Source organism: Leucoraja erinacea, chromosome 5 (assembly GCF_028641065.1).
Source record: "Leucoraja erinacea ecotype New England chromosome 5, Leri_hhj_1, whole genome shotgun sequence".
Lineage (NCBI taxonomy): Eukaryota > Metazoa > Chordata > Chondrichthyes > Rajiformes > Rajidae > Leucoraja > Leucoraja erinaceus.
In genome coordinates this window covers 93,772,422-93,795,369 of record NC_073381.1, presented here as the reverse complement: position 1 = coordinate 93,795,369, position 22,948 = coordinate 93,772,422, and the positions used below count along the sequence as shown (strand labels likewise).

Here is a 22,948-nt window from a genome sequence, read left to right as displayed (position 1 = left end):
CATCTGGTCATCAAACCTCCGAAGATAGACGCAAAATGCTGTAGTAGCTCAGCAGGACGTGCCGGATCTTTGGATTGAAGGAATGGGTGACATTTCGGGTCGAGACCCTTCTTCGGACCTGTTCTGTACACCATCCCTCATGTACCTCTCAGTCCCACCTGTACTTGGCCATCACACCCTCAGCATGGCCTGCATGAGCTGCCAATACAGTCTTACATTCTGCAGGCCAGGTAACATCGTGACAGTGGAGTTCCAGATCCCACAAGAAACAGCAAGTGTGCGACCATTTACAGCTGCATTACCCTTACCTTGCGGACTTCGTGATAGTGCTCCAGTGCCAGCACCCACTGGCACAGGGAGCGGCAGGCGGTTGACACAAGGCCCACCCTCGCAGGGTTGAAATCAGGTTGTTTTGAATAAACCTTTAGCTTCGCAAAGACCTGGAAAGCAGAACGTGTAATTTCAAACCAATTCATGGCTTATAGATCACATTTGCCCGTTTAGGACACATTACCTCCTCAGATGTGCACACGTGTGCGAGAGAGACAGAGAGAGAGCGAGAGATAGGGAGCGAGGGAGACAGAAGGAGAGAGAGAGCTTACCTTCTCAGGTAACGTGTCCTTGTCCAGGTTCAATAGGTGTTTCAGGAAGGAGGGATCGCCGAGCAGAAGTTTAGCTGTTGCCCACTGGGGTGGTTTCTGCAGCAGCACGCACACAGCATTCATCACAGTCAGGACTAGCGTGGGTGGGTTGATGTAAACCCTGCATACACAACAACAGTATTAATATTGTCAAATAACAGTAATTATACTGGCAGTAGGGACAAGTCAGTGAGATGTCAAAACCAATACATGGCTTATAGATCAGTATTGTGTGGATTTGTGTGGCTCAAGTTACTGGAAGATTGCAAGTGAGATGGATTCTCATCAACAGTTGATAGCACAACATGTTGGGGGAGAGGAGTCACCGAGCTAGTGTGAGGTACTGGATTATTACCCTTAGAGATATAGTCAGTGACAGTCAGTAAGAATACTGGGGGTGAGGGGTTACTGGGGGACAGTGTGAGGGAAGTGGATTAACATCAGTGGAGATTCAGTCAGTGACATAGGGTGCTGGTGGAGAGGGGTTACTGAGAGATGGTGTGAGGGAACAGGATTAACATCAGTGAGGATACAGTAAGTGATACAGCGAGATGGGGAGAGGCATAACGAGGGAGATGGTGTAATATCAGTGGGGATATAGAGAGTGTCACAGAACAGGGGGAGTAGGGTTAGTGAGAGACAGTGTGAGGGTGCTGGATTAACATCAGTGAGGATATAGTCAATATATACCCCCACAGGTCTGGAGGTGAGGGGTTAGTCAAAGACAAAGTATCTGCATATCTGCAAATCTATATTCACATGCAATACGCTAATAAATATCACAAATAACAAGGGTCCCAGCTCCAATCCCTGTGGTACGTCTCAGTTTAGAAAGTCACCCTTTCAGCATTACTGTCTCACCAAACCAATTGTACAACTGATTCTCCCGCTCGCTTGGATCTCAAATACTTTAATCTGCTGGACCAGTCCTGCCAATGGGACCTTATCAAAAACCTTACTGACGTCCAACATCTCTGCCTTCATCAATCGTCTTCGTTACCTCAAAATCTGAATCAAATAGTGAGATAAGATTTCCCCTGCATAAAGGCATGCGACATGTCCCATCACAGTCTCACCCTCTGCTATAATTTTCTTACTGCTGATGTAAGGCTCGCCATTCTGTTGGTATCTGGCTTAACCCCTCTGCCCTTCTTAAATAAAGGACAAACATTAGTTGTCCTCCAATGTTCTCACACTTCACCTGTGGCCAACAAAGATGCAGAAATCTCCTTCGAGACCCCAGACCTCCCTTGCTTCCCATTTAATACCTCCTTCTCCTCCTTCATACTGATCTGTTCCAGATTATTCACATACACCTCTCTGAACTCACTATCTTTCACGTTCTTGGTGAATATTGCCTGGCTATAGATTATCCCTCTGGATCTTATGGATCCATTCTTTCTCTGGTTCCAGACACACAAATTGAATGGCTTGCATATCTGCTACATTCCTCTATTAATCCCAGATGCCAGAATCCTAACTGTACTTTCAATGACATTCCTTAATGTTGGACCATTTGCACATATACTCCCCAAGTCTCTGTCCCCCACTTGAACAGAACTTCTGAAGTGAAGTGTTGCTGAACCCGACAAGGCTTGCTGTCAATTTGTCACATTGAGGTTCAAACTGTCACGCGGTGTGGGAGGTCGATGTGACGCACCTGATCTCTGAAATGTCGCTCTTGTCAAGGGCTTGGAGTGCACTGATGGCCTGGGCCAGGATGGGAAGAACGGTGTTCAGCTCGCTGCTGGCTTGCTGCATGTCAACAGAGGAATCAGCACCAATCAGTGAATCAATGAGATCAAGGTTTGTCCACAGTCACAGTGGGGCTCACATTACTCCAGCACCCCTCACATCCTCAGGGCATCAACAGAGCAGTCCAGAATCAATCAGAACTTGGGAACTTCACCCAGGTTATAGCGTAGGACTGGTGACAATGCTGGGCTGCAATGTGAAATTGACCTAATAATCTTCATTTATAAAGATGATCGAGGGACTGGTCAGGGTACAAGGGGAACTATTCTAGTCTTTGTGATAGTGCCTCAGAATCTTTCATGTGCGCAGCTGGAGCATAAAAATCAGTCTCAGTTGAAGCGTCCCATGTGAAAGGCAGCAACTCCAACATAGCAGCACTCCCTGGAGCCAGCACAGGAGTTCAAGCCTCTGGAGGCAACCTTCACAGTGGAAGGAAGGGTGATACTCACTGAACTTCGACAGACAAGTTACTCTGAGCTCCCTGCTTCCAAACTATACCCCACCACTATGTACAGTAAATAGGTTGGATGGAAAACACACTTGTTCTCTCTCTTTCCCAGTTCTGATGTAAGTCTCCGTCCTGAAACGTTAACTCGGTTCCTCTTTCAACATATGGTGCTCGACCTGCTTGATTTGATTTTCACATGTATGGGTAAACTATAACTCACCAGCACTCGGCCTCACTGGCACTGGGGCAGTGGTGGGTTGAAGCTGGCTGGCACTGGGTGAAGTTTTAGAAGCATCCATGTTAGGGGGCTATGGAGGCTCAGCTGCTGGGTATATTCGGCTCCTTGTGTCTGCTCCACTTTGTTCTTTGTGGAAAGGCAGCGCTGGCATGAGAGGCCAACTGGCCGCAACTGAAGGGCCTGTTTCCATGCTACATTGTTTTATGAATCTAGGAATCCATAGCTCAATGGTAACAAACTCAATCGCTTGCATGACATTCTACGGTCTCACTGTAATCCACCAGTTACGTGTGGGGGAAAAGAACTGCAGATGCTGGTTTAAATTGAAGGTAGACACAAAATGCTGGAGTAACTCAGCGGGGCAGGCAGCATCTCTAGAGAGAAGAAATTGGTGACGTTCACCCATTCCTTCTCTCTAGAGATGCTGCCTGTCCTGCTGATTTACTCCAGCATTTTGTGTCTCGTTACATGTGGGCATCAGTTTCTCATCTCCTGGTGAACAATTCCAGGCTCTCACCACATTGAGACACTCTTTTGGTTCTGGATCAAACTTACAAATCAAATTTTGGCTGAGTGATTAAAAGGGAGGAAGAGTGCCTTGAATTGAAAGAAGATATCAATGGCGTGATCAGTTGGGCAGAGAATTGACAAACAAGATTTAAATCAGGGAAGTGCGAGGCAAAGCACTGGGCAGGTACAACATGGCAATAACACAAAGTGATAAACGGGAGGAGTGGTTTGAAGGAACAAAGACCTTGAAGTGTACGTACACAGATATTTGAAGGCAGCAGGGCAGCTGAATAAAGTGATGAGGAGGGGTGCTTTCTTTTCTTGTTGAGGCAAAAATTATAAGAGAAGAGAGGTTGTGTTTGAACCGCATACAGAAAGAGTTAGTCCATAGCTTGAACGCTGCACCCAGTTTTGTTCACTATTTTACAGAAAAGGTGTGATGGCACTGGAGAGGGTGCAAAGTTACCAGTATCCTTGAGGAAAGGTATGATGGACCAATACTGCATTCTGGGCTGCTCAAAGGAGAAATATCAATTGCTTGGATCTCATGTATGAGGTGCTACATCGTGAATGTCCCGCCCAACAGGACCAGGGCTAAGGATGGGTGAGAGAAGAGATTGGTTACCTCAGCATAATCCTGCACAACTTGTGTCTCCTCAGTCATGATCTCCTCTTCTTGTTTGACTATACCTCGAACTTCCTCCACGGCAGCGGTGTCTTCATGAAGTTTGCTCATCAACTGCTCAATTTCCTGGTAAGAGCGGATATAGCAATCAGTCCACGCTGCCGTCAGCCACAATTCCCAACATGCCCCATGACGTTGAGTGCCCTGTGTCACAATATACATTTCTCCTTAGCCCACAGAGCCCACAAACATCCAATGAGCCTGGGCAATGGGACCACCTTAAACAGGGTATCTTGCTCAATATGGACAAATTGGTCTGATGGGCCTGCTTCCATGCTGCTTGACTTGATGTTGACTACATTGTCAGTTAAATCAGTAACATAGATGACAAACAACATTGGAGCCCGCACCGACCCACAGACAAGCCTCCAATCAGTAAAATTACCTTACACTTTGGCTTCTTCTGTTGAAATTTCATTCAAACCTAGGTTTGAATGACAATAAATAGCATTCCATTCCATTCCAATCCACCAAACTAATTTTGAATCCAGTTGGCTAGTTCACCTTGGATCCCATGCGATCTAACCTTCCAGACTAGCTTGCCATGCAGGACCTTGTCAAAGTCCTTTCCTATAGACAGTCCAGCACCTTGTCCTCGTCAATCGTCTTGGTCACATCTTCACAAAACTACCACTCAAATGTTATCACTCAACTCTTCATGGTTATAAATCCCTTGGTTAAATCTGTCCTTAGTCTTCTTTGTTTCTGGAGTTCCCCAGTCTCTACAAAATGTGGAAAATGTGAGGTTATCTGCTTTGGTGCACAAAAGAGAAAATCAGTGCATTTATTAAATGGCTAGAAGTTGGGAAGCTGATGTCAAAGAAAATCAAATGAAAATTAAATGAACATTTTAAAAGGTGGCTATTTTTGGTGTCAGTTACCTGTCTGGCTTTGAATCTGCTTTTCTCCTGAACATTACTACATCATGACCTGCTATTTACAACACTATGCTTCTTTGTCAACTTCAAACTGCCCTCGTAACAACTCATCCTCACAGTAATCCTGGTCACAACCTATCACAGGTAACCCCCCTTTACCCTATCAATCCATCGTCACACCTTCTCTACAACTTAAAACTAACTCGCTTCCCTCCTTCCCAGTTCTCACGAACGGTCTTGGTCTTGAAAGGTTAACACTGTCTCTCCTTCCACAAGTCCTGCCTGACCTGCTGAGTGTTGCAGCATTTCTGATTGGTTTCAAAGGGACCTAGGTGGCCCTGTGAGCAAATCACTGGAAGTCAATGTGCCAGCAGCAAGGAAGACAGGATGAACATTGGACTTTATAATGAGAGATGTGAGGACAGGAGTAAAGATCTCAAACCACAATTACATGGAGACGGCAACCAGAGTGGTGGGTAGGCTTTAGTCCTCTTACCGATCTGCTATAGAGGGATTACTCCAGACTGGTTCCATTCTAATCCTTAACTTCAGAAAGGAAAAGTCAGGAGACCACACACCAATTTTCATTAGTGGATTGGCGGTGGAATTAGCAGTTTCAAATTTTTGAGTCTGAACATCGCAGATGACCTGTTCTGATCCCAGCACATAGACGTAATCATGAAGAAGGCGTGCTGGTGCTTCTAGGTTTTTGGTAGTTTCACAGATTTGGCATGTCACCGAATACTCTCATGAACCTCTACTGATGCAGTGTGGAATGTATCCTGACTGCCCACTGGTGTGGCAATGTCACACACAGAGGTGCAAGAGGCTGCAGAGAGTGGTGGACTCAGCCTGATTCATCCCGGGCACAGGATCTACATGCTGCCTCAATAAGGTGATAACAATCATTTAGGATCCCCATCATCCAAGCCATGCTATCTTCTTGCTGCTACTGTTGGGGAGGAGGTATAACAGCCTAAACTCCTACACCACCAGCTTCAGGAACAGCTACTGTCCTACAACGATCATGTGTTTTAACCGACCTGCATCATTTGGCTGCACAGTGCAAGTTTTGCTTCTGTAATCTCCCATCTGTTCATTTACTCGTACCTCAGTTTTCTGCTCGATCTGTTTTCCGAGCGGCACCAACTCCTGCTGCATCACCCCAATCATCGAACTGGCCTCTGAAAGTTTCTGCAGACCATTGGCAAAACGGTTTCTGGGAACAAAGCAGAACAGTGGAATCTGTGACCTTGAATGTTAAATCTGTTTTCTTTTCCACAGTTGCTGCCTGACCTTGGAGTTTGTTTGTAGAACTGATGTGCTACAATGCTGAGAACTACATTCTGCACTCTGTATCTTCCCCTTTGGTCTGTCTATTATACTTGAGTTTGACGATTGTATTTATGTATAGTATGTTTGATCTGTTTGGACAGCATGCAATACAAAGCTTTCCACTGTACCTCGGTATATGTGGCAAAAATATACCTAAATCTGACCTGCTGCCCAAAATAGTGTTTCGTCATGACTTCCTTGCTCTTGTATTAGGTGCAGGAGTAGGCCATTCGGCCCTTCGAGCCTGCACCGCCATTCAATATGATCCCACTAGTCACCATATGTACCCCGCTAGTCATTGCCCGCCATTGTGAAAAGGACCCGTTTACTCCTACTCTTTGCTTCCTGTTTGCCACCATTTCTCTATCCACATCAATACTGAACCCCCAATGCCGTGTGAATAGAATAGTTTCTTTATTGTCATTGTAACATGGGCCATGTACAACGAAATTTAAAATGTCAGCCAGTCAGTGCAGCATTCAAACATTTCTAAAGCTAACGAAACATCCACGGTAAAATAATAAAGATAAGCAAATAAATAAAAAACACAGACAAAGCACGCATACACACCCAACCCTCCATCCTTCTGTCGATTTCACCGTTACCACAGTCCCTTAGTCTGTATCGCCCCTGCGTTCCTTGGCGGCCACATTTAGTGCTTTTATAGCAGTGGGGTAAAAACTGTTTTGTAGTCTATTTGTCCTTGTCCTTGTGGATCTGATACTATCCCTATACTAGGTTTTGATACTATCCCTATTTTCCCTTTCCTAATTAAGCCCTTTGTCCTCCTCTGCTGGTCTCTGAATTTCTCCCAGTCCTCTGGTAGGCTGCTTTTTCTGGCTAATTTGTACGCTTCATCTTTTGTTTTGTTTTGATACTATCCCTGCTTTCAGTTTGTATACTAATCTCTTATGTGGGACCTTGTCGAAAGCCTTCTGGAAATCCAGATACACCACATCCACTGGTTCTCCCCTATCCACGCTACTAGTTACATCCTTGGAAAATTCTATAAGATTCGTCAGACATGATTTACCTTTCATAAATCCATGCTGACTTTGTCCAATGATTTCACCACTTTCCAAATGTGCTGCTATCCCATCTTTAATAACTGACTCTAGCAGTTTCCCCACTACCGATAGACTAACTGGTCTGTAATTCCCCGTTTTCTCTCTCTCTCCCTTCTTAAAGAGTGGTGTTACGTTTGCTACCCGCCAATCCTCAGGAACTACTCCAGAATCTAAAGAGTTTTGAAAGATTATTACTAATGCATCCACTATTTCTGGAACTACTTCCTTAAGTACTCTGGGATGCAGCCTATCTGGGCCTGGGGATTTATCGGCCTTTAATCCATTCAATTTACCCAACACCACTTCCCGACTAACCTGGATTTCACTCAATTCCTTCAACTCCTTTGACCCCCGCTATTTCCGGCAGATTATTTATGTCTTCCTTAGTGAAGACAGAACCAAAGTAGTTATTCAATTGGTCTGCCATGTCCTTGTTTCCCATGATCAATTCACCCGTTTCTGACTGCAAGGGACCTACATTTGTTTTAACTAATCTTTTTCTCTTCACATATCTATAAAAGCTTTTGCAGTCAGTTTTTATGTTCCCTGCCAGTTTTCTTTCATAATCTATTTTCCCTTTCCTAATTAAGCCCTTTGTCCTCCTCTGCTGGTCTCTGAATTTCTCCCAGTCCTCTGGTAGGCTGCTTTTTCTGGCTAATTTGTACGCTTCATCTTTTGTTTTGATACTATCCCTGATTTCCCTTGTTATCCACGGATGCACTACCTTCCATGATTTATTTTTTTGCCAAACTGGGATGAACAATTGTTGTAGTTCATCCATGCAGTCTTTAAATGCCTTCCATTGCATATCCACCGTCAACCCATTAAGAATCAGTCGCCAGTCTATCTTGGCCAATTCACGTCTCATACCCTCAAAGTTACCTTTCTTTAAGTTCAGGACCCTTGTTTCTGAATTAATGATGTCACTCTCCATCCTAATGAAGAACTCAACCATAATATGGTCACTCTTGCCCAAGGGGCCACGCACAACAAGACTGCTAACTAACCCTCCTCATTACTCAATACATAGTCTAGAATAGCCTGCTCTCTCGTTGGTTCATATCTGCCTCCGGCACCGCCCCTGCAGTGTGTCTGGTTGTTTCTCTTGGAACTAAGTAGAATGAGAGGAGATTTAATTCTTGCACGTATAATTACAAGAGGCCTAGGCAGGATGAGAGTAAAGGGCCTGTCCCACTCGGGCGTCATTATGCATCCCAAAATTCTGGGACGCCACGTACGATTGCGCGCCACTGCCTATGTCACCACGCACCATGCGCGTTTGTAATGCGTAAATGAAGTCGCGTAAATGATGTCACATAAATGATGCGCAAAAGACGCCCAAGTGGGACAGGCCCTTTAATTATTGTCTAAACCAACAGCAACAGTTTGACAATGCTGCAGCAACTCAATGGCATCAACGACCAGTCATGTATGAATGAGATGATTAGCCAAGGCATTTACCATGCCAGAGAACTGCTTTACCTTGAGTTGAATATGTCTTTCTTCTTGGATGCAAGCAGTTTGGAGAAAGTGCGTATCAGTTCCATGTACTTGCTGGGGGTGATGTAATAGCGCTTTCTCTTTTGCTGCCACAGCTTTTCTAAAGCAACCGAAACGCTGTTGTGAATGTCAACGCAACTAAGGACCACTTTTTCCTTCAACGCCTGAAATAACAAACAGCCTATATCTTAGTCTGAAGCAATACCTCCACAACTATGGAGTAACAATGGGTCTGGAAATGACAGGTGATTAGAATACAAACAAATATGTCTTGCAGACGGAAGTTCAGGAAATGTTCAGTGGATCAGTCAGTATATGTGGAGAGAGAAACTGAATTCATGTTTCAGGTTGAGTTAATGAATTGGATATTCATTTTTTTTTCTAATCATATTTTTGCCCAATGGAAATTTATTTGCTTTTATTTCTGATTTCTAGCATGAGCGATGGAATCTTGTTCTAACATAGAAACAAAGAAAACCGGAGTAGGACAGGCCATTTAGCCCTTCAGTTGTTCCATCATTCAAGAGGAACCTGGCTGATAACCCACATTGAGTGCATTGTGCTTCATCCTGCCCGTAACCCTTACTCTCTTTAGCCTGAGGAGAATATCTAACTCTTTCGTGAAATAATGATTTGTCTTCAACTGCTTTCTGCAGTAGAAAATTCCACAGGTTCACCAATCTCAGTGATGAAACCATTTCTTCTTGTCTCAGTCCTACATGGCTTACCTTTCATTTTCAGACTATGACCTCTAGTCTTAGACTTCCCCAACATTAAGTACATCTTTCCTGCATGTTCGAGAATTGAAGCTTTTAATGAGATCCCCTCTCATTCTTCTGAACTCCAGTGCGCATAAATCTAATTGCCCCAATCTCTCCTTGTGTGTCAGTCCAGTTGTCCCAGGAGTCATTCAGGTTAACCTTCACCTCTGTTTGAGTATAGTCCGTAATCAAGTAACATAGAGGGAAGGAGAAACATGATACAATGGAAGTATTTACCTTAGCTGGAAAAAGTTGGACAGATTCTGGCCATGTGAGATGTTTTTTTTAAATCAACTTCAAGGTTAATCTTTTATTATTTTACAGTGGTTTTTAATTATTCTTTGCTGCATGTTAATTTCGATGACAACCCTCTTTCATTCTATACCCCATCAATGTGAGGTCACCCAAAATACTGTCATTAATTGTCATTTATATCAACAATTTATCAGTGACTTGTGAAAATGTACAAGGCATGATTAGAAGGTTTGCAGATGACAGGAGTATAGGTGGTATCATACACACTGAAGAAGAGTTTTGAAGAATTACTACAGGATCCTGATCGGCTGAGTAAGTGGGTCGATGAATGGCAAATAGACTTTAATTCAGGTAAGTGTGTGATGTTGCATGTTAGGAAGTTCCCCTTCCTCCAAAATATTCCTTAAAACCCCCGTTTTATTTAAAAACAAGGAACTGCAGATGCTGGTTTTTGATAGACACAAAATGTTGGAGTAATTCAGCGAATCAGGCAGCATCTCTGGGAAAAATGGATAGGTGAGGTTTCAGGTCGGGATCCTTCTTCAGACTGATTGCAAGGGGGAGCGGGATTGCTTGGGTGTGAAGGGATGAGTGAACCAGGGAGCTGCAGAGGGAGTCGTCGCTGCAGTGGGTGGAAAGGGGTAGAGATGGGAAGATGTGATTAGTGGTGGGATCACGATGAAGGTGATGGGATGTGTTGGATGTGGAGGTTGGTGGGTGAAAGGTGAGGCCAACTCTGTCCTTGTTGTGCCTGGGGCCGAGAGAGGGTAAGGGCAGAACTCCAGGACACAGAAGAGGCATGGGTGAGGGATCCATCTGTGACAGCCACGCTCACTAATGAGGGAAACCACGCTCACTAATGAATGAGAACATCATGGATGTTGTCGTATGGAGAGCTTCATCTTGTAACACATGCTGTGGAGACAGAGGAATTGAGAGTTGGGGATAGTGTCTTTGCAAGAGGCAAGGTGGGAGGAAGTGTATTCCGGATAACTGTGGGCAGTTTGTCAATCGATAAAACTCCTCTAAAATCATTCCTCACCGGATGCTTTAACAATAAAAGTGGAAGCAATATTTGTTCATGAAGTGATATCTCTATTAAACACTATTATTTTTTTTCCTCCATTCTTTAAGGAACCTCTCCAAATGGTTTTCTTTACTGACTCTTGCACTGCATACTCAGAATATTTTCTAATGAGCCTCACGTCAAAAGTAAAGATCACAGTGAGAAAGTTTTGTTTGAACAGTTGAATGTATGGAACCGCTGTACGCAGACAGGTCGGAGTCATACCTCATCGAACTCCACTTGGGAGAAGTAGATTTTGGCCACCTTCAGCTGAGCTTCCTTGGGCCATTGGTTAAACCAGTCGATTGTGCAGCAGTTGATGAGGGAGGGGTTCATCCGACAGCGCAGGCGGAACATCGAGCCAGCCGCACTCAAAGCCAGTGCGATGTGCAACTTCTCCTGTACACGCTGGGAGGTGAATAAATTAACAGTCATTGTAATAAGCAGGTCATATCACAGGAAGAGCCAGAGGTAGTGACACTAACTCCAGCTCAACTCTGTCTGTCCCGCCGGGTTAACCAACAGCCCTGGACTGCCGGGACACCAGCCCGGGGTAGTGGAGTTGGCGCTTCTACGCGCTGGCTGCAAGCCTGGGCCGCCACTGCAACAGCTGCCGAGAATGTTTATCGACAGTGACCTGTGACCTGGGCATGCGCAGTCGGAATACCGAACTCGCTTATACCCAGGGTTAGTGACATATAACTGAAACACCCAGAACTAGTTAGACATCACTTGAACATCAGAGTAGTGACATCTCATAGGGATGGAAAGAGCCAGTGATATCTCTGGAATTACCTAGAGCCAGTGCAGTTTGGCTGGAATACTCTGAGCCATTGAGATACCACTGGAGTATCCATATCCAGTGATATTACTAGTATAGGCAGGGGGCAGTGAAATATCACTGAAATACCCAGGGCTAATGAGACAGCAATGGAATACTCAGGGTCAGTGAGACATCACTGATGTGCTCCGATTAAATGAGACATCACTGGAATACCCAGAGCCAGTGAAGTGTGCAGCCTTCCTTGATTATCACAGCCTGGGTCTACCTGCAGGAAAAAGTTGGTCAGAGCCTCCTTGTTGTCGGGGATGTTGCCTTCCTTCTCGTGGTTCTTCAGCTCCATGATGATGTTGTTCATCTCCTCGTTGTCAAAGAGGCCCGGCACCTGGCCCGAATTCACCATGCAGTTCAGATCCTCCAGGAATGCCTCCTGTACACAGGGAACATGTCTGACTATCAGGTCTCCAGTCAGGAATTGGTTACACCATAGCTCCTCTATCGCCTGGTGTCATTGTGTTAAAGGGACAGCGATGGACTTTAGCAAGGTCTTTGACAAGGGACCATGCGGTGGGCTGGTCTTGGATGCCAGATCATGTGGAATCCATGGTGTGGATACAAAATTGGTTTGAAGGTAGTAGACACAGGGTGCTGGGACACCTAGCTTGTAACATGTGGGGTGCCACAGGGATGGATGCTGCGTCCACTTTTGTGTTTGTATTTATTGTGTTTGTATTTATACTAAACAATTTAGATGTGAATGTAGGTTTCAAGATTCAAGATACAAGATACATGTAATTGTCACATGTGCCTGATGGCACAGTGAAATGAAATTCCCATACAGCCATACAATAAAAAATAATGAACACAACACACTATAGAATTTGACATAAAACATCCCCACACAGCAGAATCAAAGTTCTCCACTGTGTGGGAAGGCACCAAAGTCAGTCTCTTCCTCCACTGTTCCTCGTGGTCAGGGCCTCCCCAAGCCCTCCGCAGTTGCAGCTACGGGTGGCCCGATGTCCAGGACCGCTCGCCGGGATGATACCAGTCAGACGTCGGGGCTGTGGGACGTTCTCAGCGGAGTGGACACAGAGTCGGCCCCCTCCTACCGGAGTCGGCGGCTTCCAAAGTCCGCAGGCTGCGCCGGTGGATACTGCTGCTGTAGGCCCTCTGCAAGGCGCCCCAGGACTCCACGATGACAGTCAGCGCCGCCCGCGTTGGAAGCTCCCCGCACCAGAGCTCCACGATGTTGGAGCAACGGCCCAGCGCTCCGGTGCTCCCAGCGGTGACCCAGGTAGGCATCGCCCGCTCCGCGGTGACTCCAGCGCTGCGCCGCCGCTGTAGCAGCCCCGGTCCGGTTCCCGGTCCCCGGCAGGAAAGGCCGCTCCGATCCAGCTGGTAGGCCGCGAGGTGGGGGGCGAGGACGCGACTCGGAGAAATAGTCGCGTCCCCGCCAGGAAGAGACTGGGAGACGGTTTCCCCCTTACCCTGCCCCCCTCCCCCACATAGAAAAGTAAAAGTTCCCCCCCAAAACAGACTTTGGACTAACTGAAAATTAAAAAAAAGATAGAAATGACAGACAGGCTGTAGGCAGAGGCTGCTGCCAGTGCAGCGCCCCTTGTGGCTTAATGTTTTGTCAGTTTGCTGATGACCCTAAAATTGGTGGGAAAGTGGGCAATGAAGAAAGTTATCTATGATAACAATTAAATCTTGATCAATTGGGCCAATAAGTGGCAGATGGCGTTCAATTCAGATAAATACAAGGTGCAGCAATTGTGGACAAAATCAGGGCAGGAACTGCACAGTAAATGGTAGGACCCTGTGGAATGTTTTAGAACAGAGAAATCTAGGGTGCTGGTACATAGTTCTATAAATATAGTGACACAGGATAACAAAGAAGGCATTTGGCATGCTTGCTTCATTGATTAGGGTATACGTTATATACAGGAGTTATACGTTATATTACAAAGACATTAGTGAGGTCACATTTGGAGTACTGTGTACAGTCTGGTCACCTTATTAGAGGAGGTATGTCTTTTAATTGGAAAGTATGCAAATAAGTATGTAACAAGAATGTGACTGGGTCTTATGTGTGTTTGACCTATAAGGAGAGACAAGAAGGGCTGGATCATTTTGCTCTGGAGGTTGTGGGGTGACCGTATAAACGTGCATACAATCTTGAGGGGCATACACAAGGTGGATGGCCACAGTCTTTCCCCCAAAGTAGGAGAAGCGAAAACAAGAGGAAAATAAGTTGAAGGTGAGAGCAGAAAGATTTAAAAGAGACCTGAGGGGCAACATTTTCCCCTCAGAAGGAGGTTTTGTATATGGAACAAGCTGCCAGAGGAGGTGGTAGAGGCAGGTACAGTTCAGTTCAGTTTAGTTTATTGTCACGTGTGCTGAGGGACAATGAAAAGCTTTTATTGTGCAATTACACCATTACAATTACAGGTACATTTACACCACTTAAATATACAGTAGGACAGGTACATGGATTGGAGGGATATGGCCAGGTGCAGGCAAGTCGGAGTAGCTCAGTTAGGCAACAAAGCTGGAATGTACGAGTAGGACCGACGGCATGTTTTCTTGCCACATGACCCTACGACAGCGGGTTAGGTTCGAAATCTCAGCTCGGAGTCACATCTATCACCTCAGAACAACGGAATCAGCAGGGACACAAACCTTTTCCTGCTTTTCTAACCTGGAGGTAGTCGGAATCGGTCAGCTGGAAGACGGTCCTAATTCCAAAAACACCGGACTGCTTGAAGACTTGCTTCAGATCCTCCCGGAAGTCACTGTGGCTGGAGTTGTGCCTGATGGTGAGTGTGTAGAGCTCACAGTCTGCAATGTGACAGGCCAGGGTGGAAGTGGTTACCTTGCCAGTACTGTCCAAGCCAACCTGTTCCATAAAAAAAAAACACAAACAGCCTAAGGCTGGTGGGGGAGAGCCAAAAATTCATGTCATAGGAGCAGAATGAGGCCATTCAACCCATCGAGTACACCGCCAATCAACCATTCAAACATTCTCCCCATAATGTTTGACACCCTTACTAATCAAAAAACTGTCAATCTCCCCTTTAAAAATACCCACAGACTTGGCCTCCACAGCTGTCTGTAGCAAAGAAATTTCACCTCATCTCCTTTCTAAAGGTATGCCTGTAGCGGCATCTGTTGGCGTACGCAGAGATCGAACCCGGCGTTCGGAAGCTGCAGTCACGTAACTCGGGAGGAGCTGCTTGTTTTGTGCAGTTTTTGCTTTTGCGTTAGTTCAGCGCTGACCACCATTGTGGCCAGACGTGTCTAGAGAGCCTGTATATTGGAAACCGAACTTTTGAATAAAGATCTGTTGGAAACTTCGGTTGTCGTTCTTCAGACCGCCAAATGCCCTTAATTCTGTCCTCTAGTTCTTGATCCCACAACTCTGGATACAAGACTCTGTGTATTCACCCTTTTGATTTTATACACCTCTATCAGATCACCCTTGCCAATGCAAATCCAAGCCTGCCTAACCTCTCCTTATAGCCCTCCAGCAAAATCCTCATCAATCTTCTCTGCACTCTTCCCAGGTTAATGCATTCTTTGTATGGAATGGTGACCAAAACTGAACACATTACTCACTAACATCTTGTACAACTGTAACATCACATCCCAACTTCTATACTGAAAACCTTGAATGATGAGGGACAATGTACCAAAAAGCCTCTTGATCACCCTATCTACCTGTGATGCTACTTTCAGGGAACTCACTTCTAGATCCTGCACTTCTAGATCCCACTGCTCTACAACACTCTCCTGGGCCCTGCTATTCAACTTGAAGGTCCTGCTCTGGTTTGACTCCCTAAAATGCACAGACTGAAGAAGGGTCTCGACCCGAAACGTCTTCCATTCCTCCTCTCCAGAGATGCTGCCTATCCCGCTGAGTTACTCCAATATTTTGTGTTTATCTTCGGTGTAAATCAGCATCTGCAGTTCCTTGCTACATATTTCATCTGCTGTAAGCTTTGGTAGCCATATTTGCTATCACCAACTTTAGTGCCATCTGCAAACTTGCAATCATGTCTTGTACATTCTCATCCAAATCACGATATAAACCACAGACAGTGATGGGCCCAGCACCGATCACTGAGGTACACCACTAGTTAAAGGTCTCCAGTCCGAAAAATAACCTTCCACCATGTGGTCCATGAAGTCTGCTCTCTACCTGGTCGGCTATCGCAGTGTGAGGGGGAGAGACACAGTGTGAGGGGAGAGACACAGTGTGAGGGGAGAGACAGTGTGAGGGGAGAGACAGTGTGAGGGGGAGAGACACAGTGTGAGGGGGAGAGACACAGTGTGAGGGGAGAGACACAGTGTGAGGGGAGAGACACAGTGTGAGGGGGAGAGACACAGTGTGAGGGGGGAGACACAGTGTGAGGGGAGAGACACAGTGTGAGGGGGAGATAGGCAGTGTGAGGGGAAGAGACACAGTGTGAGGGGGAGAGACACAGTGTGAGGGGGAGAGACACAGTGTGAGGGGGAGAGACACAGTGTGAGGGGAGAGACACAGTGTGAGGGGGGAGACACAGTGTGAGGGGGAAATAGGCAGTGTGAGGGGGAGAGACACTGTGTGAGGGGAGAGACACAGTGTGAGGGGGGAGAGACAGTGTGAGGGGGAGAGACACTGTGTGAGGGGAGAGACACAGTGTGAGGGGAGAGACACAGTGTGAGGGGGGAGACACAGTGTGAGGGGAGAGACACAGTGTGAGGGGAGAGACACAGTGTGAGGGGAGAGACACAGTGTGAGGGGGGGAGACACAGTGTGAGGGGAGAGACACAGTGTGAGGGGGGGGAGACACAGTGTGAGGGGGAGAGAGACAGTGTGAGGGGGAGAGACACTGTGTGAGGGGAGAGACACTGTGTGAGGGGGGAGACACAGTGTGAGGGGGGAGACACAGTGTGAGGGGGAGAGACACAGTGTGAGGGGGAGAGACACTGTGTGAGGGGAGGAGAGACAGTGTTAGGGGGGAGAGAGAGAGATACAGTGTGAGGGGGAGAGATACAGTGCGAGGGGAGCTGTGTACCATCATGAGGTGTCCACCTGGCAGGCTGAAGACTCGAGCAGCCCTGACAATGTGCTCCACTGCCTCTTCGAAAAACACGGGCATGGTGGCCTGGGGAAAAACACACCATTGTTACAGCCAACAAACATTGTCACTTGCGCATGATACGAACTATGCACTACAAGTCTGCACAGAATAGGAAGTATACAATGAGGGTGCTGTGTACAAGCTCTACGTTGTACAGGGACTGTGTGGAACCAGATGATACAAGGAACATAGAAACATAGAAATTAGGTGCAGGAGTAGGCCATTCGGCCCTTCGAGCCTGCACCGCCATTCAATATGATCATGGCTGATCATCCAACTCAGTATCCCGTACCTGCCTTCTCTCCATACCCCCTGATCCCTTTAGCCACAAGGGCCACATCTAACTCCCTCTTAAATATAGCCAATGAACTGGCCTCAACTACCTTCTGCGGGAGATAATTCCAGAGATTCACCACTCTCTGTGTGAAAAAAGTTTTCCTCATCTCGGTCCTAAAAGATTTCCCCCTTATCCTTAAACTGTGACCCCTTGTTCTGGACTTCCCCAACATCAGGAACAATCTTCCTGCATCTAGCCTGTCCAACCCCTTAAGAATTTTGTATGTTTCTATAAGATCCCCCCTCAATCTTCTAAATTCTAGCGAGTACAAACCGAGTCTATCCAGTCTTTCTTCATATGAAAGTCCTGACATCCCAGGAATCAGTCTGGTGAACCTTCTCTGCACTCCCTCTATGGCAAGAATGTCTTTCCTCAGATTAGGAGACCAAAACTGTACGCAATACTCCAAGTGTGGTCTCACCAAGACCCTGTACAACTGCAGTAGAACCTCCCTGCTCCTATACTCAAATCCGTTTGTTATGAATGCTAACATACCATTCGCCTTCTTCACTGCCTGCTGCACCTGCATGCCTACCTTTAATGACTGGTGTACCATGACACCCTGGTCTTGTTGCATCTCCCCCTTTCCTAATCGGCCACCATTCAGATAATAATCTACTTTCTTTTTTTTGCCACCAAAGTGGATAACCTCACATTTATCCACATTATACTGCATCTGCCATGCATTTGACCACTCACCCAGCCTATCCAAGTCACCTTGCAGCCTCCTAGCATCCTCCTCACAGCTAACACTGCCCCCCAGCTTCGTGTCATCCGCAGACTTGGAGATGTTGCATTCAATTCCCTCGTCCAAATCATTAATATATATCGTAAATAGCTGGGGTCCCAGAACTGAGCCTTGCAGTACCCCACTAGTCACTGCCTGCCATTGTGAAAAGGACCCGTTTACTCCTACTCTTTGCTTCCTGTCTGCCAGCCAGTTCTCTATCCACATCAATACTGAACCCCCAATATCGTGTGCTTTAAGTTTGTATACTAATCTCTTATGTGGGACCTTGTCGGAAGCCTTCTGAAAGTCCAGATATAACACATCCACTGGTTCTCCCTTATCCACTCTACTAGTTACATCCTCGAAAAATTCTATAAGATTCGTCAGACATGATTTACCCTTCATAAATCCATGCTGACTTTGTCCAATGATTCCACCACTTTCCAACTGTAGATGCTGGTTTACAAAAAAAAGACAGGTTTGGGTGGGAAGGGATGAGTAACCCAATGAGTTACGGAGAGAGTGGTGTCTGCAGAAGGCGAAAAGAGGTGGGGATGAGAAGATATGACTGGTGCTAGGATCACGTTGAAGGTGGCGGAAATAGCAGAAATGTCGGTGAATGATGTGTTGGAGACTGGTGGAATGAAAGCTAAGGACCAGGGAAACTATCCTTGTTCTGTAAGGGGGGAGGGGGAGTGAGAGCAGAACTACGATACACAAAGTAGATGTGGCTGAGGGATCTATCTATGACAGCAGGAGGGATACCTCATTTACTAAAGGAAGAGGCCATCTCGAATGTTGTAGAATCAAAAGCCTCATCTTGGGAGCAGATGTAGTGGATTCAGAGAAGTTGAGAGTAAGAGATAGCATCCCAGTAAGAAGCAGGGTGGGAGGAGGTGTAGTCCAGCCAACTGTGGGAGTCAGTGGGTTTATAGGGGGGTTGCACGTAAGGTCACTGGGTCACAGGGCTCGACGCACGGAGCCGCTAAATCCAACTGGAAGACATCCGTCACTTCCGGTATATGTTATTAATGCTAGAAACGTGTACTTTCCTACCTGTTAAAAACCGCCAAAATGTTGAATTTTTGCGTTGATAAAAATAGTGGGAGTCAGGCTAAGTGTGAGAGACACGTACCTAACTTTAGAATTCCAAACGTGAAGCGAAATGAAGGTATAGAGAAGCGAGAACTGAAGGGACTACAGCAGTTAAAGTGCTTAGTAAACATTGAAAATATTGGGAATTATCACTTTGCTCACTGCATTTCATCAAGTAAGGCATTATTTGTGATTTTTCTTGATTCCTTTGTTATCTAAAAATTCTCAGAAGTGATAAATCTGGCTGTAAATGTTTCTTCAGATGCGTTTTCATTTTTATGTAAAAACCCACGAGAACCATGGGCGATTAAAAGAATTACAGCCAGATTTATCACTTCTGAAACTTTTTAGATGCCAAAGGAATCAAGAAAAAACACAAATAATGTCTTAGTTGATGAAATGCAGTGAGCAAACGGCCAATGTTCGCCAAGCACTCTGGCTGGTGTTGTCCCTTCAGCTCTCGTTTCTATCTACCGTCATTTCTCCTCACTTTTGGAATTCTGAAGTTGGCTAAATGTTTCTCACGCTTATCCCGATTTCCATAATGCGCAGATTGACAATTTCAGCGGGTTTTAACGGGCCCGCTACGCTGGAAACAATGGTAAGTGACTACCTGCAGTTCATCACGTGTAATCCATTTGGAGTAGCGTAGCAACAGTACGGGTCATGGGTCGTGATCCGACTGCCGTGAAACCTCCCTATAGTAGATGTCAGTCGATTGTCGGTCTCCCATGATAGAGACAGAGAGATCAAGAAAGGGGAGAGAGGTATCAGAGATTATCTAAGAGAATTTGAGGGCAGTGGAAATTAGTGGTAATGTCAAATAAATCATCGAGTTCTTCACAGGTGCAGGATGCCGCCCTGTTGCAATTGTCGATGTAGCTGAGAAAGAGTTGGGGGAAGGTGTAAGTAGGGATAGTCTTTCCAGGTGAGACAGAGGTTCACGTGCACCTCCTCTAACCTCAACTGCTGCATTTGGTTTTCCCAACGTGGCCTCCTAATATCAACAATACCTAGCGTAGACTCAGTGACCCTTTTGCCAAACACTTGCAATCGGGGCCCCCTCCCCTTCCACCTATATTCCTTCCTCTGGCTTCACAATTCACATCTCATCTATCCTTATTTAACACGCTTTGGCCTTTCATCTTTGGCCTTTGTCCAACCGTCTGCCTATCCAACCCCCCTCACCTGTATCCACCAAGCTTTCTCCTGTCCCACCTCTCTTCCCGCTTTCAGGCCCCCCTCCCACCACAATCAGTTTGAAGAAGGATCCAACCCAAAATGTCACCTATCCATGTTCTTTGGAGATGCTGCCTGACCCACTGAGTTACTCCAGCACCATGTGTCTTTTTTGGTAAACCAGCATTGTTCCTTGCGTCATCCTATTCCACACAGTCTCTGTGCAGTGTAGATCCTGTACTGCACAGCACCTGTGTAGGATCTACATAGTACAGGGACTGTGTGGACTAGGGTCTATACTGTAGAGGGAATGTGTTGATCAGGATCTCCACAGCAAGGGTCTCAGAGTGGGATGGGGGAGAGGGGTTCCAGCCTGCTGTTGGCAGAGTGTGGCTGCTCCCTGTCCTGCTGAGTGTAGATGGAGGGTGTTGACTGACGTTCCATCCCTCACCTTCATGTTTCCTGTGTTGTACCTCAGGTAGTATTGCTCCAAGACATTTTCCAAGTTCTTCATGTCCATAATTCGACGGTAGACTCTAGCTTCGCTTGGAACTTGGAACTCCATGAAATCGCCAAAAAGAAAGCAGCTGGCAATCAGCTCGGACGGGCTCCACTTGCTCTGTTGGAATGAAAGCATAGCCATGTTGGAATGGACATGAGACTCACTGACCTAATACTGAGCTTGATAAAACCACATGGGAAATAGATAGGGTGAATGCACATCGTATTTTCCCTAGGATTGGGGAATCAAGAATTAGAAGCCAAATGCTTAAAGTGAGAGGTGAAAGATTTAATAGGAACCTATAGTGCAATTTTACTTCGGAGTCACGTGAGTGACTGCGTGAAGAACCCCGCCAGGGCGCATGCGTGTCATATCGCTTTCACGCTTGCGAAACGAAAGGCGGGGTGGAGCGTTCCCCCGCAGCGGCAAGTTTGAAACCACGACCTGCAGGTAGGTGATTTACTTTGCGGTAGTTTTTGTCCCCGCGCTGTTTTTACACGGGGGGAAGCTGGACAAAATAGTGTCCACAAGTGCTGCGAGTGAAGCTGGCTGGGGAGGACCGCGAAGTTGCGGGAGCCAGCAGCAGCTGACGGCACAAGCCCCGTAAGGGATCAGCTGTGCCGACTTTTGGTCCCACGCCGGCCAGAACACCACGGCCGGGCGGGAGACTATTCAAATGGGGCCGTCGACTTTTGACAAGTCAAGTCAAAAATGGCAGGAGGCGAGGCGGGGGGGGGGGGGGGGGGGGGGGGGGGGGGGGGGGACGATGTTCCCCCATAGCGACAATTTAAACCAGGACCTGCAGGTAAGAGCTGCGGTCTTTTTGTGTTTTTCCATGCTGATTACAGGTGGAGAAACCAACGGGCTGCGACAAAGCTGGCGGGCTAGCAGCGGCCAGCGGCACTTGAATCACTTATAATGGGATCAGCTGTGCCCGATGTCGCCTCCGCACCGGCCAGATCCACTCCGCGGCCGGGCGGTAAGGCAAGAGAAAAATCCATCAAAGTCGTGGACTCAGAGGAGTCCGACTTTGAGCAGCCGCGGGCGGCCAGCGACCGTGAGCGCTGGAGCCGGATGGAGCGGTGTGTGGAGCATTTGCTCCAACGTGACAGGCTCAGGGAGATGGAGTCGAGTCACTGTGGGCTCTATGTAAAACCCACAGCAGCACCTCTTGTAGGGCTGCACAGTGCTTCTCCCTCGTCAGAGGGGAGCACTGGGGGTCAGTTCTGGGCTGATCCTGAAGAGGGGTTTGCAGAACAGAAATCAAGTGTGCAGGGGTTGCAGGAACGTGAAAATCTACTGGACATGGTGTCCAACTTCATACAGCCAGACCAGACTGGCCAAAACCTGGAGGACACCTGACACCGGGGTAACTGTATATCCCGGAATGTTTCCTGTAGTTATTTATTGTATATGGAAACTCCTAAACAGCAGGGATAATAGCATTCACCTGCACAGTGGATGAGAAGGACATGTCGCAGGACCAACAGGATGCACTGGCACTGCTTTGCAACACATGGCCATAGACAGCACCCTTACGCACCCACCAGTAGAACAAGACCGACTGGTGAAAGCTCGAAGGTCCGGTACACCAAACATGAGTCTTTCTTAGGCCATGGCCCAGACCGGCCTTCTTGGAAGATACGCAAACCTCCAACATCAACCAAACCACAAACCCAGACACCGACGCCTCAACATCAACGAAGGATTTACAAAAAGAAGTAAACCTGCCACTGGTAACTATGGAGGTAGGAGGGTCTGGTTCCCTACAAATTGCAGGGAGCATGGAGGTTGTGGGGGGGAGATTACTCTCCTTTCTGGATGCATGGAGTATGTTAACTACCGATACTTATATTTAAACAGTATCCAGGGATATACAATAGAATTATACACAAGTACAGCCCTCCAGTTCAACATATACCGAACCGAATGTTCATACTTTCCGGTAAAGAAAAATCAGAAGCGCAGGCTGAACTGGAGCGGCCTTACGCAAAATAGGTAATTGAAAAATCCCAACACGAACCGCTAGAATTCGTGTCCAATATCTTTACCAAAA

At 46.7% G+C, this 22,948-nt stretch overlaps 1 protein-coding gene across 1 annotated transcript in view; it reads right to left on the bottom strand.

Moving 5' to 3' along the window:
- Positions 1–22,948, bottom strand: part of LOC129697686 (dynein axonemal heavy chain 6-like) — a 415,092-nt gene that overhangs the window by 77,271 nt on the left and 314,873 nt on the right. The window contains exons 53-63 of the mRNA XM_055636395.1: positions 20,716–21,009; positions 16,984–17,079; positions 14,625–14,822; positions 12,189–12,350; positions 11,365–11,547; positions 9,040–9,221; positions 6,266–6,374; positions 4,218–4,343; positions 2,302–2,396; positions 603–762; positions 309–440 (exon numbers count right to left, since the gene is read on the bottom strand). Of these exons, the coding sequence (XP_055492370.1) occupies positions 309–440; positions 603–762; positions 2,302–2,396; positions 4,218–4,343; positions 6,266–6,374; positions 9,040–9,221; positions 11,365–11,547; positions 12,189–12,350; positions 14,625–14,822; positions 16,984–17,079; positions 20,716–21,009 (1,737 nt within the window). The remainder of the gene's footprint in view (positions 1–308; positions 441–602; positions 763–2,301; positions 2,397–4,217; positions 4,344–6,265; positions 6,375–9,039; positions 9,222–11,364; positions 11,548–12,188; positions 12,351–14,624; positions 14,823–16,983; positions 17,080–20,715; positions 21,010–22,948) is intronic.